This window comes from Malus sylvestris, chromosome 14 (assembly GCF_916048215.2).
Source record: "Malus sylvestris chromosome 14, drMalSylv7.2, whole genome shotgun sequence".
Classification (NCBI taxonomy): domain Eukaryota; kingdom Viridiplantae; phylum Streptophyta; class Magnoliopsida; order Rosales; family Rosaceae; genus Malus; species Malus sylvestris.
The window spans coordinates 20,621,506-20,638,938 of record NC_062273.1 but is presented as its reverse complement, the minus strand read 5'-3'; the positions used below and the strand labels follow the sequence as shown (position 1 = coordinate 20,638,938).

Here is a 17,433-nt window from a genome sequence, read left to right as displayed (position 1 = left end):
GGGTTGGGATTGTGATTATAAATCCTCAGGGGGTTTATCATTATTACTCATTCCTGCTCGATTACCAGGAAAATACTAATAATCGGGCAGAGTATGAGGCATTGATTATTGGTCTAGAAATCCTGTTGGATTTGGGGGCAGCAGAAGTAGAAGTCTTTGGTGATTCAGAATTGGTAATAAACTAGCTAAATGGCGAGTTCAAGTGCAGACATATCACTATGGCGGGGTACTATATGGCAGCAACACAATTGTTAAGTTTCTGGGAATCTGAGATATCGGTCAATCATATTCCTAGGGGATCTAACTTAGCAGCCAATGAAATGGCGCAACTAGCCTCAGGAGTGCCAATACATGAAAGAAAGTATGGCGTAGATGTCGAGATCCAAACAAGAAACCTTCCTTCCATCTTAGATAAGGGATTTAGTTTGGATGTAATGGTTCTAGAAACCAAGATGGAAGATTGGAGGGCACCCATCATTCATCATTTGAAGGATCCCTCTTCACCTACAAGTAAGAAGAATAGGCAGCAAGCAACCAAATATGTCTTATGGGCGAAGAACCTGCTAAGAAAAACCCCAGATGGATTACTGTTAAAATGCTTAGGCCAGGAAGAATCCATGAGAGTGATGGCCGAAGTACATGAGGGAATATGTGGAGTACATCAAGCAGGGACAAAGATGAGATGGCTACTCAGAAGGTACGGTTATTTCTGGCCCAACATGGAAAAAGACTGCAAGTCTTATGCCCGCGGTTGTGAAGAATGTCAAAGGCATGGACCTCTCCAACATGTGCCTTCAGTACCTTTGAATCCAGTGGTCAAGCCTTGGCTGTTCCGAGGATGGGCGATGGACTTCATCGGGCAAATTTATCCAGCTTCTAGTAAAGGGCATACTTTTATAATTGTAGCAACAGATTACTTCACTAAGTGGGTGGAAGCATCAGCAGTAAAATCTATAACTTCCACCGTAGTCAAGAATTTTATCGAGACCAAGATCCTGCACAGATATGGGGTGCCCGAGACTATAGTGACGGACCGTGGGCCATCTTTTATTTCAAAAGAAGTCGAGGAGTTTGCAAGCAAGTACAAGATAAAGATGATCCAATCCAGTCCGTACTACCCTCAGTCAAATGGGCAGGCTGAAGCTAGTAACAAGATCCTGGTCAACATTATTAAAAGAATGGTGATAGATAGTCCAGAAAAGTGGCATGAGATGTTGGGGAACACGTTGTGGGCATACAGGACTTCCAAAAGAGCGGGGACAGGCACAACTCCTTATGCCTTGACGTTCGGGCAAGATGCAGTGCTCCCCATGGAGATCAACATTAGTTCCGTAAGAATTCAAAACCAATTTGGGTTACATAGTGCAGAATATATCGAAGCCATGTGTCAAGGTATTGAAGACCTGGATGCAGCCCGAATTGAAGCCTTGAACCAGATTCAAGAAGGAAAGATAGCTGTTGCCCCAGCTTATAACAAGAAGGTGAAGGTAAAGTCCTTCAAAGAGGGAGATTTAGTATGGAAAACAGTCCTCCTGCTGGGAGCTCAGCTTCGGGGTTTTGGAAAGTGGAGCCCAACATGGGAAGGTCCTTTCATTATCAGTCGAGTCTTAAATAAATGAGGATACTACCTAGCGGACCTCGAAGGAAATGGGCAGAAACATCCCATTAATGTTATATTCTTAAAGAAATATTGTCCTACATTATGGGATGTTAGGGATTGTTACATTAAAGAGGGGGCAGAGTGAAGCGAGCTTCGGGAATCTCATATGCAGTGTTTTTTGTTCATCAAACATTCAAAGAAGGTAAAAAGACAGAAATTGCTAAAATAGTGTTTATTTCATGTCAACAAATTGATGAAATTTACAGAGTTCCAATCCTATGTATTACATTTGATTCTCTCTGGGTATGGTGGTGTCTTCGGCTGGTTTCCCGATGTCTTCATGGATGGAACCCAATCGGGTGATCGGGTTGTGCGGCCAACATGGGCCTGGTAGAGGATCCTCCGACGGGGCTGTCACCATATGTGATGGTGAAGCACAACTTATCGCCGCAGCTTGCGGGAAGATAAACCATTAAGAGGAAGCCGTCTGACCAAGGGTGTTGGAGATAGAGGGGCGGTTGACCAAGGGTGTTGGAAATAGCAATCATCGGATAAAACCTCCTTTTCTCACGAAAGGGGAGTTTTAGGAAACTCCACTCAAAACCTAAGGAACCCATTTCTCAGTTGCTAAGAGAAGACAAAAACGCTCAAAATGGATAGAAGTTGAAGACCAGAGCCAAAGGGAATTTGGTAGTTTGATAGGAGAAGTCCCGAGCTAGATTTTATAGGGCTCAAAGGACAGTTCAAGGGTCGTTAGAAGAGCAAGGGGTACCGGAAGCACCAATTCCCAAGGACGGATATGCATGCATGCGGGTATTCAATCAATGTCGACGCTTGGGATTCCAACCTTCACATTAATTGAAGGGGGCACTGTTTGGATCAAAACTTGATTTTTGGCCCAAGGATTGAGTCGGCCCAAAAGGAGGCATGGAGGAATAGAAGATCAAAGCCCGGCCGAAACTTGGGAAAGCAGGAAATGACCTTTTCTGACTTGATACAATTCACAAGGGCCACTTGCCTACCTACCCAAGGACCAAGTGGTGTAGACTAATCAGACTGCACAGCCCATAAAGTACTTTATGGGGGCATTACATGTAATAAAATTGATGAGTCATCACCCTCAGACCGCATTCGGGCAAAGCTGTTGCTACAGGAGCCAAACCAAGTCGTCTATAAAAGGAGGAAGAGAAGACAAAGATAAGGACACTCAATCAAACAAACAAAAGCACAAACTCTGCTCAAAAAGCCAGATTTGCCTTTCAAAACAAAGTTGTAGTTAGCTCAAGCCTTCATCTCCCGCGGGATAGTCTTTTCTCCTAACCTTTGTAATAGCTCTGCTACCTTGTTCAAACTTGTCGTAGTATTGATTCACCTTTTGTATTCTCCTTTCCCCTCTCCCCCTCTAAGCTTTCAGACCTTTGACATAACCACAAAGATAGGGACCTGCAAGACGATCGGCCTTGATTGATAAGGTTTAATCTTGCCCGACCTGCTTTGTTCTGTCTTTGTCTTCTCTTTCTTTAAAGTCTAGCAATATGTTGTATATTTCTAGTTATATGCAAGTTGTTTCTAGCAAAATCACGATGACAAAGCTTTCTCAGTACTTGGATCCGATTTAAATATATCTTCAGTGTTTAAATCAGATCCAAGTCCTAAGCCCGCAGGCATGTAAATCTGATTAGTTTAAAAGTCCTTGGCCTCAAGGCATAAAAAAGAACTTTATGTGGACTTAACCCATCCACGACAATCCTTGATAAACGAAGAAGTCCGAAGTTACTTGGGGCGCAAGTAATCGACCTACCTCTTGGTTTTATTTCTATTATATCATGATTATCATAGAACGCTTAAGTATGGAATGGATTCTGATAGGAAGCCTCAAGGCCTACACCTAAGGCCCCACAAAGGCACTTATCTGGATTCATTCTATTCTGCGGTCTAAATGGTTTGAGTATAAGAACGGACTCTAATAGGAAGCCTCAAGGCCTACACCTAAGGCCCCACAAAGGCACCTATTTGGGTTCGCTCTACCTCGCAGACTCGGATAATCAGAAATATAATAGTTATCAGACCCCGACAACCATAAAGACCGAATATAATATGCTCAAGTGCTGATTTAGTTTGACAGGAAGCCTCAAGGCCTACACCTAAGGCCTCACAAAGGCGCCTGTTATATCTAACACGGTTCCTCGGGCATATGCATATTCACAACTAAAACTTGACATCTATTCGACATCTGCCATGCTAAAGATGGCAGTGGCACGCCTGAGCACTACAATGTTAACCTTGATTGTGAGCCTTAAGGCTTACACCTAAGGCCTCACAAAGGCACCTCTCAAAGTTAACGATGTCCTTCTCTTTCAGCCTTGCCCGACGAGTTCTTGCCCAACGAGACTTGCCCGACAAAACCTGACAGGAAAGCAGAAGCCCGACAGCAACCATCAACCGGCGCCGAACCTCCAGGGGAGCTGTGTGCTCGTTGGCCAGGAAACATCCCCTACGGGAATTCCTGCCACGAACAAACCCGACCCGAAATCGACCCGATAATATTAACAGGTAATATGACCCGACCTGTTACCCATTAAGGAAAATATATTTTAAACCAATAAATTATCAAATGAAAAACATAATGCTAAATAAGTATATACATTCCATATTATCACATTCAAAACATAAAAACGCAATTTTGTTTTAAGTATAGTTTCGCTTACCTAAAGTCTTTAATAGTTTTTTAATTAATGTATAAGTGTAAAAAAATATATAAATACTCGTAATGACAAGCTTTATAACTTTCATGAAGAGCTTAACTTTGAAATTGGCCACTATAATCATATAAATCATAGATCAAAATTTAACCGTTGATTGTTATTTACATTTATGCTTCACTGTTCTCATCAAATTTCGTTTTTTTAGATTTTCTTTTTTGAAAACAAGATCTATTAGAGGGTGCAGGTAGATGAATGGTTTGGATCGTTGATATTATATTTAGAGTTTTACGGTTAGTGAAAATATTCCTTGATGTTTATAAAGTTTCTACAAATTATATGACATTGACTCATATTTCAGTTAACCGTAAATATCGAAACATGATATCATCTTCTTACATCTGCCAAATGATCATGTTTTCAAAAAATAAAATTTTAAAAATGAAATTCAGTAAGAAGAATAAAGCGTAAATGACAATCGACGGTTAAATAAACTTAAGGTTTCACTACTACAAAACTATCTATTGCTGGCGGTCCAAAAACTTTTTTCAACAATCCAACCGTCAAACTTATTTGTACACATTCCAAGATTGCATGCGTAAAAAATCGTAAAAAACAAACATTCAGAGATTATGTAACGGAACAAAAGTTATCGACGGTTATAAACGAAAAATCACAATTTAACGGTTATTTTAGCTCCGATTTTGATGATTTTTTACAGATACACTCCTCGACCCTATAAGAATGTAATGAATAAATTTGATCTTTAATTTAAAGTATTTACACTAGTGGATACCACAAAAATTTATTTTATACTTAATAGAAGTATAATATTAACTCTTAAGTGTTTGTTTAATCTACCGTTTTGACGCAATATGCATTCTACGAAACTTTTTTCACCGATCCAACCGTCAAACTTATTTGTACACATTCCGAGATCGCATATGTAAAACATCGTAAAAAACAAACATTCAGAGATTACGTAATGGAACAAAAGTTTTCGACAGTTATAAACGAAAAATCACAATTTAACGGTTATTTTATCTCCGATTTTGATGATTTTTTACAGATAGACTCCTCGACCTATAAGAATGTAATGAATAAATTTGATCTTTAATTTAAAGTATTTACACTAGTGGAATTTTATACTTAATAGAATTATAATATTAAAAGTGTTTGTTTAATCTACTGTTTTGACGCAATATGCATTCTACAAAACTTTTTTCAACGATCCAACCGTCAAACTTATTTGTACACATTCCGAGATCGCATACGTAAAAAATCATAAAAAAAACATTCAGAGATTACGTAACGGAACAAAAGTTTTCGACAGTTATAAACGAAAAATCACAATTTAACGGTTATTTGAGCTCTGATTTTGATGATTTTTTATAGATACACTCCTCGACCCTATAAGAATGTAATGAATAAATTTGATCTTTAATTTAAAGTATTTACACTAGTGGATACCACAAAAACTTATTTTATACTTAATAGAAGTATAATATTAACTCTAAGTGTTTGTTTAATCTACCGTTTTGACGCAATATGCATTCTACGAAACTTTTTTCAACGATCCAACCGTCAAACTTATTTGTTACACATTCCGAGATCGCATACGTAAAAAATCGTAAAAAATAAACATTCAGAGATTACGTAATGGAACAAAAGTTTTCGACGGTTATAAACGAAAAATCACAATTTAACGGTTATTTTATCTTCGATTTTGATGATTTTTTACAAATAGACTCCTCGACCTATAAGAATGTAATGAATAAATTTGATTTTTAATTTAAAGTATTTACACTAGTGGAATTTTATACTTAATAGAATTATAATATTAAAAGTGTTTGTTTAATCCACTGTTTTGACGCAATATGCATTCTTCAAAACTTTTTTCAACGATCCAACAGTCAAACTTATTTGTACACATTCCGAGATCGCATACGTAAAAAATCATAAAAAACAAACATTCAGAGATTACGTAACGGAACAAAAGTTTTCGACGGTTATAAACGAAAAATCACAATTTGACGGTTATTTGAGCTCTGATTTTGATGATTTTTTACATATACACTTCTCGACCCTATAAGAATGTAATGAATAAATTTGATCTTTAATTTAAAGTATTTACACTAGTGGATACCACAAAAACTTATTTTATACTTAATAGAAGTATAATATTAACTCTAAGTGTTTGTTTAATCTACCGTTTTGACGCAATATGCATTCTATGAAACTTTTTTCAACGATCCAACCGTCAAACTTATTTGTAAACATTCCGAGATTGCATATGTAAAAAATCGTAAAAAATAAACATTCAGAGATTACGTAATGGAACAAAAGTTTTCGACGGTTATAAACGAAAAATCACAATTTAACGGTTATTTTATCTTCGATTTTGATGATTTTTTACAAATAGACTCCTCGACCTATAAGAATGTAATGAATAAATTTGATCTTTAATTTAAAGTATTTACACTAGTGGATACCACAAAAACTTATTTTATACTTAATAGAAGTATAATATTAACTCTAAGTGTTTGTTTAATCTACTGTTTTGACGCAATATGCATTCTACAAAACTTTTTTCAATGATCCAACCATCAAACTTATTTGTACACATTCCGAGATCGCATACGTAAAAAATCGTAAAAAATAAACATTCAGAGATTACATAATGGAACAAAAGTTTTCGACAGTTATAAACGAAAAATCACAATTTAACGGTTATTTTATCTTCGATTTTGATGATTTTTTACAAATAGACTCCTACCTATAAGAATGTAATGAATAAATTTGATCTTTAATTTAAAGTATTTACACTAGTGGATACCACAAAAACTTATTTTATACTTAATAGAAGTATAATATTAACTCTAAGTGTTTGTTTAATCTACTGTTTTGACGCAATATGCATTCTACAAAACTTTTTTCAATGATCCAACCATCAAACTTATTTGTACACATTCCGAGATCGCATACGTAAAAAATCATAAAAAACAAACATTCAGATATTACGTAACGGAACAAAAGTTTTCGACGGTTATAAACGAAAAATCACAATTTGACAGTTATTTGAGCTCCGATTTTGATGAGTTTTTACAGATACACTCCTTGACCCTATAAGAATGCAATGAATAAATTTTATCTTTAATTTAAAGTATTTACACTAGTGGATACCACAAAAACGTTTTTTTATACTTAATTGAAGTATAATATTGACTTTAAGTGTTTGTTTAATCTACTATTTTGATGTAATATGCATTCTACAAAACTTTTTTTAACGATCCAACCATCAAACTTATTTGTACACATTTCGAGATTGCATACGTAAAAAATTGTAAAAAATAAACATTCAGAGATTACGTAACGGAACAAAAGTTTTCGATGGTTATAAATGAACAATCACAATTTAACGGTTATTTTAACTCCGATTTTGATGATTTTTTTACAGATACACTCCTCGACCCTATAAGAATGTAATGAATAAATTTGATCTTTAATTTAAATTATTTACACTAGTGGATACCACAAAAACTTATTTTATACTTAATAAAAGTATAATATTAACTTCAAGTGTTTGTTTAATCTATCGTTTTGACGCAATATGCATTCTACAAAACTTTTTTTAACGATCCAACCATCAACTTATTTGTACACATTCCAAGATCGCATACCTAAAAAATCGTAAAAAAAAAACATTCAGAGATTACGTAACGAACAAAAGTTATCGACGGTTATAAACGAAAAATCACAATTTAACGGTTATTTTAGCTCCGATTTTGATGAATTTTTACAGATACACTCCTCGACCCTATAAGAATGTAATGAATAAATTTGATCTTTAATTTAAAGCATTTACATTTTTTTATATATGAGTGATTGTATATATATTTTTTTACATTTTTTACACTTCTACAATAATTATTATTAATTTTATTAATTTTTCCCTCAAATAAAAAACATTATTCATGAGGGTTGGAAGGATTTTAAAAATCTAAACGATAATATAAGTGTAACAATTATCTATTCGTAGAGGAATAATGATAAATCACGAGTGTTTATATATTCTTTCACATTTTTCATACTTGTATGTATGTCTTCTTAGTTCTTGCATATACAAATACTATACTAGTATATTTTAATTTTGGACAAGAATATGTTATGTAAAATTTATCATAGTATTGATAATAAGGAACTCTCATAATAAAAATAAATGACTAAAACTTTTTTTTTAATTTTTTTATAATTTATATAGAACAATAATACAAAACTATATATTTAATATAGAATATATTGTATATATTAATATGACTATTGTATTTTATAATAAATCTTTTAGTAATTAAACTTTAAAATTATTAAAATAATTTTTTTCTTAACGGGTCGAAACAAGTTACCCACGTGTTACCCGTGTGTATACCTGTTAAGAACCCGTTAATAACGGGTTCTTAACGGGTCACCCGATAGTGACGATAAGTTATCGTGTTGACCCGAAACCCGTTATTTTCGTGTCGTTTTCGTGTCGTGTCATCGTGTCGTGTCAAAAACTGCCAGGTCTACAACGGATATGACGGCTACTTCATCGACAAGAACGTTTGACGGAAACCACCCCATTCATCATGCTCAAGAGATTTGACGTCGTTGACGAGTTATTGTTCATGCAACCGTCTCTGTCGCGAGGGGACTCAAATTCCTTTGGCTTTCTCAATTTCTCCTAGATAGCCGCCTAGACCGCCTAGATTTTGCCTAGGTTCCCGCCTAACCCCTACCTGATTTTCCTCCATGATTTGGCATAAATCCTTGCATCACTCCATCGCCTAGCGCCTACACATGCTGATTTTTAAAACAGTCGGCGGGGGAATAAATTGGAATTGTACTTGCCATTTATGAAATTTTGGGTTACAAGTGGAAAAAAATACTATTAAACTGTGGTATTAAGTTAGAATTCTATCATTCATTTTCATATGAAACAAATATTCTGAAGAGACACAATACTACTAACGATACTCAATACAGAGGTATATTGTTAGGTTATACTTTCAATTGGGCTTACATTAAAAATTAAAAAAATTTAAAAAATTTAAAAATTAAAAAACTAATATTTTCAAAGCCAGTTTACATGTTGCAATAGAGTGATTGACAATATTTCATGAATCTAAATTATAGTACTAATAAATACATACACGATATTAATACAAAATCCATGTAAACCCTCAACAATACATTGAAAAGACTTGAGTCGACAAAACCAGTTAATTATACGTCTTGCCGCTCTCACACATATTACGTCATGGACAACGCATGCACTTTCAACAATCAGCATCGCCTATATTGATTTTGTAGTTTTTAACGTATCAACCCTCACCATATCCTTTGTCACTCCCTATACTATACTTGGATCTTTGTTCACGATTTGTCAAAATACACGTCACTAGGTGACCATAAATTAATTAATTAATTGAATAGCGTTTTCGCAAGGTATTTGGTGATTATATTTTGTCACTAAGTAATCAATCAGAAATATTATACACAATCAACGACAAACAAGAAGATAACCACCTCGGAGTGGCTTAGTGTTGGGAGATGAATTCCAAGCTCATATTCTACATGGTACGTCCTAAGATCGTTTTCTAGCTCACGATGGTGGCCACTAGAAAGTTGAAATGTCTCTATGAGTCTTTCCGGTCCTCGAAAGAGTGGACTACCGTAACAAAATCCCAATTGATCTCCTTTTTAAATAAAAAAGGAACAACAAACAAGAAGATGAAGTCACGAAGTAATAACATGAAAGGGAGAGATGAGATGTCCACTATCCACTGTCCAGTGCAGGTTAGTGAGAGGTGGTTGCTGAGTCAATTAGTCTCTCATAAACCATGATTAGGGCATAGAATTGAATTTGGAGAAATAAAACTCATGATTATGGGAAAGACACATGAAAAAAAATCAGATAACAGAAAATCTTCTGTGAAAATTATATTGGTAGCTAGTGCGTCCTACCGTTATTTTTGTCGGTGCAGTGTTGTGCTTGAGGGTTTGAAAGACTGAGAAAGCAGCACTAAAATCTTCAACAAATGGCCAAAAGGGTATTTTGTTATAAATATACTTAAAAAAAAATCTTGAACTAAGATTACGAATGCGATTTCGTCTGACTAATTAGGTAGGCAACTGGGGATTGCTTAAATAAACCATGGTACCATTTTTTGGAAAGTAATGCATGCCTTATATTTTGGTTACGCAAATTATGGGGTTGATGACATCATTTATACTTTTGTTTTTTGTGGGTAAAGGGAGAGGGAGGAAAGGCACACGAAGAGAAGGAATTGAAAAAGAATGAGAAAATATGGTTTTTCTTTCTTTCTTTCTTTTTTTTTTAAAATTGGAGTACGGTAAAATGAGTATCAGGTTTTCTTTTGAATGTAATAATTTCTGGTTTACGAATGTGTTATACAACTACTTTCCAGTCTCTTCAAATTAAGGGAGTACTGAAAACCATTTATTCTTTGGATTGAAGCATATTTTTAGCAATGGAGATCGGTTGGAGTTAAAACTTAAAAGTGTTTTGAGAAGCTAATTAAGAAAAGAAGATATACTTTAATTTTAACTTTGTTTCCTAACTTTCACAAGGGGTTGGAACCCCAATCCTCATCGAAATTTTGAAAAAAAAAGTTGAGAAATGAGCTCACCACTTCCACAAAATATAAATAAATAAAAAAAGACAAATGACAAAGTAATAGACAGTTGGAAATTTGTTTTGGGAAGGGTTAGAAGTATATTTTTAACGATGAGAGACACTCTATGTCTATGTTGGCAAAAACAACTTATGGATCGTATAGGTATTTAAAAAAAAATTAAAAAAATTAAAAATAAAAAAAATAAAACCACATTTCCACCTGCTTTCCCCGAAAGCGCTTGATTTTTTCATGCAATTTCAACATTTTCACAATAAAAGCACTTATAACGAAAGTGCTCTACATATAGTAGTCCTAGAAAACCCAAAAACAACTTCTTGACATGAAAAAAAAATTTAGCTAAATTAACAAAAACCTTCTTAAAGAAAAAAACTTTCATAATAAAGCTTTCACAAATTCGTACGTGCCAACTGGAGGTTAATCACTCGATCGTTTGAAGAAAAAAAAATCGTAAGTTTGATTTGAAGTTTTCTAACAACCTTTGTGTATATATATATTTGGGACTGATCCATGACACTAGTTTTTTTTTTCACAATTTTTGCCATATGTTTTTGTAGAGTCTACTTTGTAATGTATTTTAACGATCCGAACCGTCTATCTTTTATATCTTCCCTAAAAGATTATAGCTACCAAAAATTACCAAAATCCAAAATCATATGACCGTTGAATTAAAGGTATAGGTTTTTTTTTGTAGAACCCTATTGGTCCATTTTCTTCATTACAAATGAAGATCTTAATAATTTTTTATTTGTCTAATTTTTTGTAAGAATAATTTATAAATGGTATTCTAAAAGATAAATGATTCGCATCATTAAAGCATACATGCATATATATATATATAATATACTGTCTCCAAGTCTTGCACCAACCGCCAACTTGACGTCCACAGCCATACACACGTAGTCATAATCGACGTCCCTGTATGAATACCTAGAATTCACTTTTCTGAACATTAGACGCCGGTATACAGGCTTCCATTTTTTAGAGAGATATCGGCTGTTTAATTTGTAGATGAACAAACTGGAATTTGACCAAATCTATACACTAATTCATGCACAGTTATTTGTTTCATTTCAATATTAATGGAATTATGTAGATGTGGGTTAGGTTAGTGAGCTATAAGGCAACATGCTCACCTCTAAACAAATTCATACATGATTATTTGTTTCATTTAAGATATTATAGTAGAACTATGGTAAATGTGGGTTAGGTCATTCGCTATAAGGCAACATGTTCGTCTCTAACCTTGGATTCGAATCCTCCTCCACTGGCGAAGCTAGCTATGCCTAGTGTAGGCAGCTGCCCATATTAAAAAAATAATAAGTTAAAGCTTGGACCTATTAATTTGTAGAAACAAATTGACTATGATGCAACCTATTAGCACAGTAGATCCCCCACTAGAGGACAAACAAGCCATGAGGCCTGATATATTGTTATTATATAAAATATTCAATACACCTCAACAACTTGAAGCTTACAAGACATATAACACGTAATGTTCTGCGATATCATATAATGATTCATACTTAACCACATGTTAGTTAATGCCCTCACATTTATAGAATCATGATTCCACCACTGTCCCCTCCTATTTGTAAATCATAGTTTAGAAAATTACTTTACCAATAATATGTAAAATACCAAAAGCGTCGATAAAACATTCAACAGTGATAGATAATCGGTACCACTGACCATCGGTGCAAAACGTACCCCATGCAAGTAGTACTTGAAGATGAAGTAGGGCACTTGTGTATCTTCTACACGTTCATGCATCCACCCAAATTTCCTGATATAGCATGTACTGCACTTATTCAATTGTGCAGTTTGTTTATACCTTGAACACAAATATAATACGACTTTACGATGATCACTTATAGTTTAGTACTCTCTTGCTCACACACTTTAATTTGTATCAAGGATATAATATTTATAACAGTATTGTTGAATCATTGTGTTCATGTGGAGCCTTGCCCCTCACATGGTGAAATCCAACATATGTTTAATGAAATTAATTAAATTAAAACATATAGGAAATCCACATACCACATTCGACCCACAACTGATTAAAATCTCTCCGCCACAAAAGGCCATCATGCCTTTTTTCTGATGAGGGACCATATGAAAGCTCAGTGGCTCCGACCCCATCATCTCTGCCTCTCTCTTGCCCTTCTTGTCGTTGAGGTGGTTGCACAAGTAAAACGAGGGACATGTCTTCTTAGTTAGAGAGAGAGAGAGAGAGAGAGAGAGAGAGAGAGAGATTCCCTTGAGGAGAGATTATGGAGGGATTGATGAATGAGGATAAGAATAATGTTAAGTAGATTAACTTTTTAGATTATATTTGTAATTAAGTGATGTATCATCAATACAAAATAAATACGTTAATTAATAATTTAATTATCAATAAACTCGTCATATAATTTATAAAATATTATTTAAATAGATTATTTTTCTAGTATTACTCGGAAGATAATAGTGCCTAGCTAGTTGTGGTTTTAGAGGAGCTTTTCAAATGGATATTAAGGTCGAGGGTCGTGGTTGAGATGTGTGTGTGCCCCCAGCACACACTGACTTCACAATAATATTGTTGCCTCTAACGCATTTTATCATGTGGACCCCCATTTTACAACCTATATTAGGCTGGCCCACAAACTTTTAATCTTCTAGAGATCTTTTTAGTGTATACTAACAGCATTATATAATATAGTTATAAAATTGTTATCTTTGTTGCAGTCTTATTTGATTAGGAATATGATTGTATAAATCCTAGTAAATATAGGAATATCTCTTATATTACTATCAGGAGTTGATTACCTATTAAGAGTTATAATCCTAAAAGGGTATGGATTTTACCTATCATACTACTATAAATAAAGGCATGAATAGAACACACCTCACAATTACACATCTCTCTCTTTCTATCTACTATTGCCTCACCCTTTTTCTAAGACCTCCATAATTGTTCAGTAAATTATGCCTACAATAATCTTTACCATTTATTTGTACTAATGTTTACCTTTATTTTTATCAGTTTTTACCGTTTATTTGTACCATCATTTGTATCATCTATTTATTAGAGATGAGACACACATGTATTGGTAGACCCTACCTATATTAGAGAAATAGAGATGAGATTCACATGTTTTAATGAGCCATACTTCTATTAGAAAAATAGTACAAATAGATTGTATATGTAACACTACTCATATAATTATTTCACTCGAATTACAACAATAATATATTTCTTTGTTTGTTAATATACTCAAAAATATGAACATAACAATCATATCATTGCATATAATATAACATATAAAATGATAAATCACATAGCAAATGACGTAATATACGATCAAAATTTCTCATATACCTCACTCTCACTCTCTATTATCTATAGTTAAGGTGGTTGGCTCTTCTTCAAGGGATGGACCCACTCTAAGTACACTAATAGCCATGATACCTAAGCTTTTCATGCATTTTTGGACCCTTCCTGCCCTATTCCCATTATAAATTATGATGACTGCGGTGTACCCTTTACGAAATCAAACCCCTCCTTTGTGTTTTCTCCTTCAATTCGATTATCTGCTCTCCATCTTCAGTTCGCTCATCACCACCAATATTTTGTCTCTTTGATTTCTTTTTTCTTGTGTATAATGTCTGATGATCATATGAGTCTATCAATAAATGGTCAATCTCAAGTTCCTCCAGGTTTCCGATTCCATCCAACCGAAGAGGAGCTTCTTCACTACTATCTTAGGAAGAAAGTTGCCTTTGAGAGGATTGATCTTGATGTAATTCGAGAAGTTGATCTTAATAAGCTTGAGCCATGGGACATTCAAGGTACGTACATATATATAAACTCATCGTGAAATTTTCATCTATAAGAGTCACGATTGATGGCGGTTTTGTAATTTGGTTCATTCATTTTTGTGACATAATGCAGAGAAGTGCAAAATAGGTTCCACTCCACAAAATGATTGGTACTTCTTCAGTCATAAGGACAAGAAATACCCAACCGGAACTCGAACCAATCGGGCAACGACTGCCGGGTTTTGGAAGGCCACCGGGCGGGACAAGATCATCTATAGCGGCTTCAAAAGAATTGGATTGAGAAAGACACTTGTGTTTTATAAGGGTCGAGCTCCTCATGGACAAAAGTCAGATTGGATCATGCATGAATATAGGCTTGAGGAAAGCAACAGCACTCATGACACCACCGTAAGCCATTCTCTCCATTTCATCAATTTCACACAACGGATATTTATCAAACACTTAGTTTGTTCCAAAATCAATCAAACACTTCACTTTGCATTCTGGTGTCCATTCCACAAAGTGCTATTTATGTATTATACGTATACAATTCTGTTTTATAAATCAGAACGACCTCAGTCTAAATCTCACTAGATCATGGAAGTAAGGTCACTCAGTCACTGTAAATGCTACAAGTTATAATATTTTTCTTCATATATATGCTCCTTTCTGTACACATTTGTTGATGTATACTTACTCTTAAATTCGTTACATACTATGTGTATTCATACAGGTTTCTAGCTCAATGGGGGAGTCGATGACCGAAGAGGGGTGGGTGGTTTGCCGAGTATTCAAGAAGAAGAACTATCAGAAAGCCTTAGAGAGCCCTAAAGCCTCATTCTCCATGGACTCATCAAACAACCAAATACATGGTTCAAGAAACGATGGTGTTCTTGATCAAATACTAATGTACATGGGAAGAACTTGCAAGCTCGAAAATCATGATGAACCCTTAACCATGAATAACATCTCAGAAAGATTTATGCATCTGCCAAGGCTTGAGAGCCCAACTCTTCCAAACCTTCCCGCTTTCGATCAGGATCGTAGCTTCAAAGCTTGCTATCAGGCCATTGATGACATGTTCATAGAAACTGAGCCGCCTTCAACAAACCAACAAAGCAATGGTTGCGACAATAATGAGCTAGTTGATGATCACGAGGACCCCAAAAGAAGGGTAAATGACTGGGTTACCCTTGATAGGCTTGTGGCATCCCAACTAGGTCAACTCAATGGCCAAGATCAAGTGACACCAAAGCACTTGTCTTGCTTTGGAGATCCAAACATGGCCTTTTGTTCTTCCCCTCCTCCTCGTAATGATCATGACCATGACGTACAACTATCATATCCATACCTACGTACAAGTAGTTCATCCCATCATCAATCCGACGTATACAACAACGAGAATGATCTGTGGAACTTCACCAAATCGTCGTCATCACCGTCATCAACGGACCCGCTTTGCCACTTGTCGGTGTAAGGGATGCACTTGAAACGACATATATACTATGTACGATATAGGAGCTTAACCTATAAGAAATATATATAGCGAGGAAGTACGTACGTATATGTTTACATGGGAATACTTGTAATGAATAATAAATAATAAATAAATTAGGTGATAATGAGATAGTGTGGCATTGTCATACCATTATCTTTACTTAAATAAACATGTCTTTCCATTAAAGTGAGTTAATTTGTTGTCGAATTTCTAACCTATAATTATGTCCTTAGGTTATGCTTCAATGATAGCATGTTGCTGACTTTTGATCGTATATTTGGTATCATGGCAATTGGTCATGATCGATGTCAATATTGTAGATGAGTGTATATGAAACCTGCTAAGCACTATATATATAAATAGTTGGCTTGGTCAAGGAGTTTATGACATTGGTAAGAGGTCATTCAGTTCCAACAAATCAATTTGTTATTCGTGTCCATAAACAGTAAGATCCTTGGCTTATTTCACAACTTCACCTAACGTACGTACGAAATATGGTGTAGCAAAAGCGATCACCTTTACCAATAAAGATAAGATTAGAGCATACGGATCATATGAAAATTCTCTCTCTCTCTCTCTCTCTCTCTCTCTCTCTCTCTCTCTCTCTCTCTCTCTCTCTCTCTCTCTTAAAATGGCCAAAATTATTACATGAAGACCAGCTTAACTTCTTATAAGTATATGCAAGATCCTTTAACTTGTCGAGATGGAACACAAATGCACATCCTCACATTTCCCCTCACATGTAGCAATACTCAAGCCAAGCAGTAAACGCATATCAGATGATGTGGAGTATGTGTGCCCATAGACCTTTCACACATGCGCCAAACTTTTGCTAAACCATCAAGGAACTTAAGGTTCCATCATAAAATCAATTGACAATATAGAAAGTAGCCAAACTTTTATAATTAAGCAAATGCAAAGGTCTTAACTCTTACTTAGATAGAAAATAGATAACTTCCATTTTGCTTTTTTTTTTTTAATAAATTGTAAAGACTTATTTGATACTTGGATGAACACTCTTATATGTTTATTCCCCATGTTTTCAATATGACGTAATACTTTATAATTTATATGTCATTATATTTTGCAATATATGTATTCTAATGCAATTATATATATTTTTAAGTATAAGTA

At 34.8% G+C, this 17,433-nt stretch overlaps 2 protein-coding genes across 2 annotated transcripts; both read left to right on the top strand.

Moving 5' to 3' along the window:
* Window positions 1-218: 218 nt before the first annotated feature.
* Window positions 219-1,619, top strand: LOC126599097 (uncharacterized). Its single transcript, XM_050265447.1, has 2 exons — window positions 219-1,035; window positions 1,189-1,619. The coding sequence occupies exons 1-2, from the start codon at window positions 219-221 to the stop codon at window positions 1,617-1,619; spliced, it is 1,248 nt and encodes a 415-aa protein (XP_050121404.1).
* Window positions 1,620-14,503: 12,884 nt separating this feature from the next.
* On the top strand, window positions 14,504-16,485 carry LOC126600764 (NAC domain-containing protein 43-like). Its single transcript, XM_050267410.1, has 3 exons — window positions 14,504-14,831; window positions 14,935-15,209; window positions 15,535-16,485. The coding sequence occupies exons 1-3, from the start codon at window positions 14,645-14,647 to the stop codon at window positions 16,276-16,278; spliced, it is 1,206 nt and encodes a 401-aa protein (XP_050123367.1). The 5' UTR covers window positions 14,504-14,644; the 3' UTR covers window positions 16,279-16,485.
* Window positions 16,486-17,433: the final 948 nt, after the last annotated feature.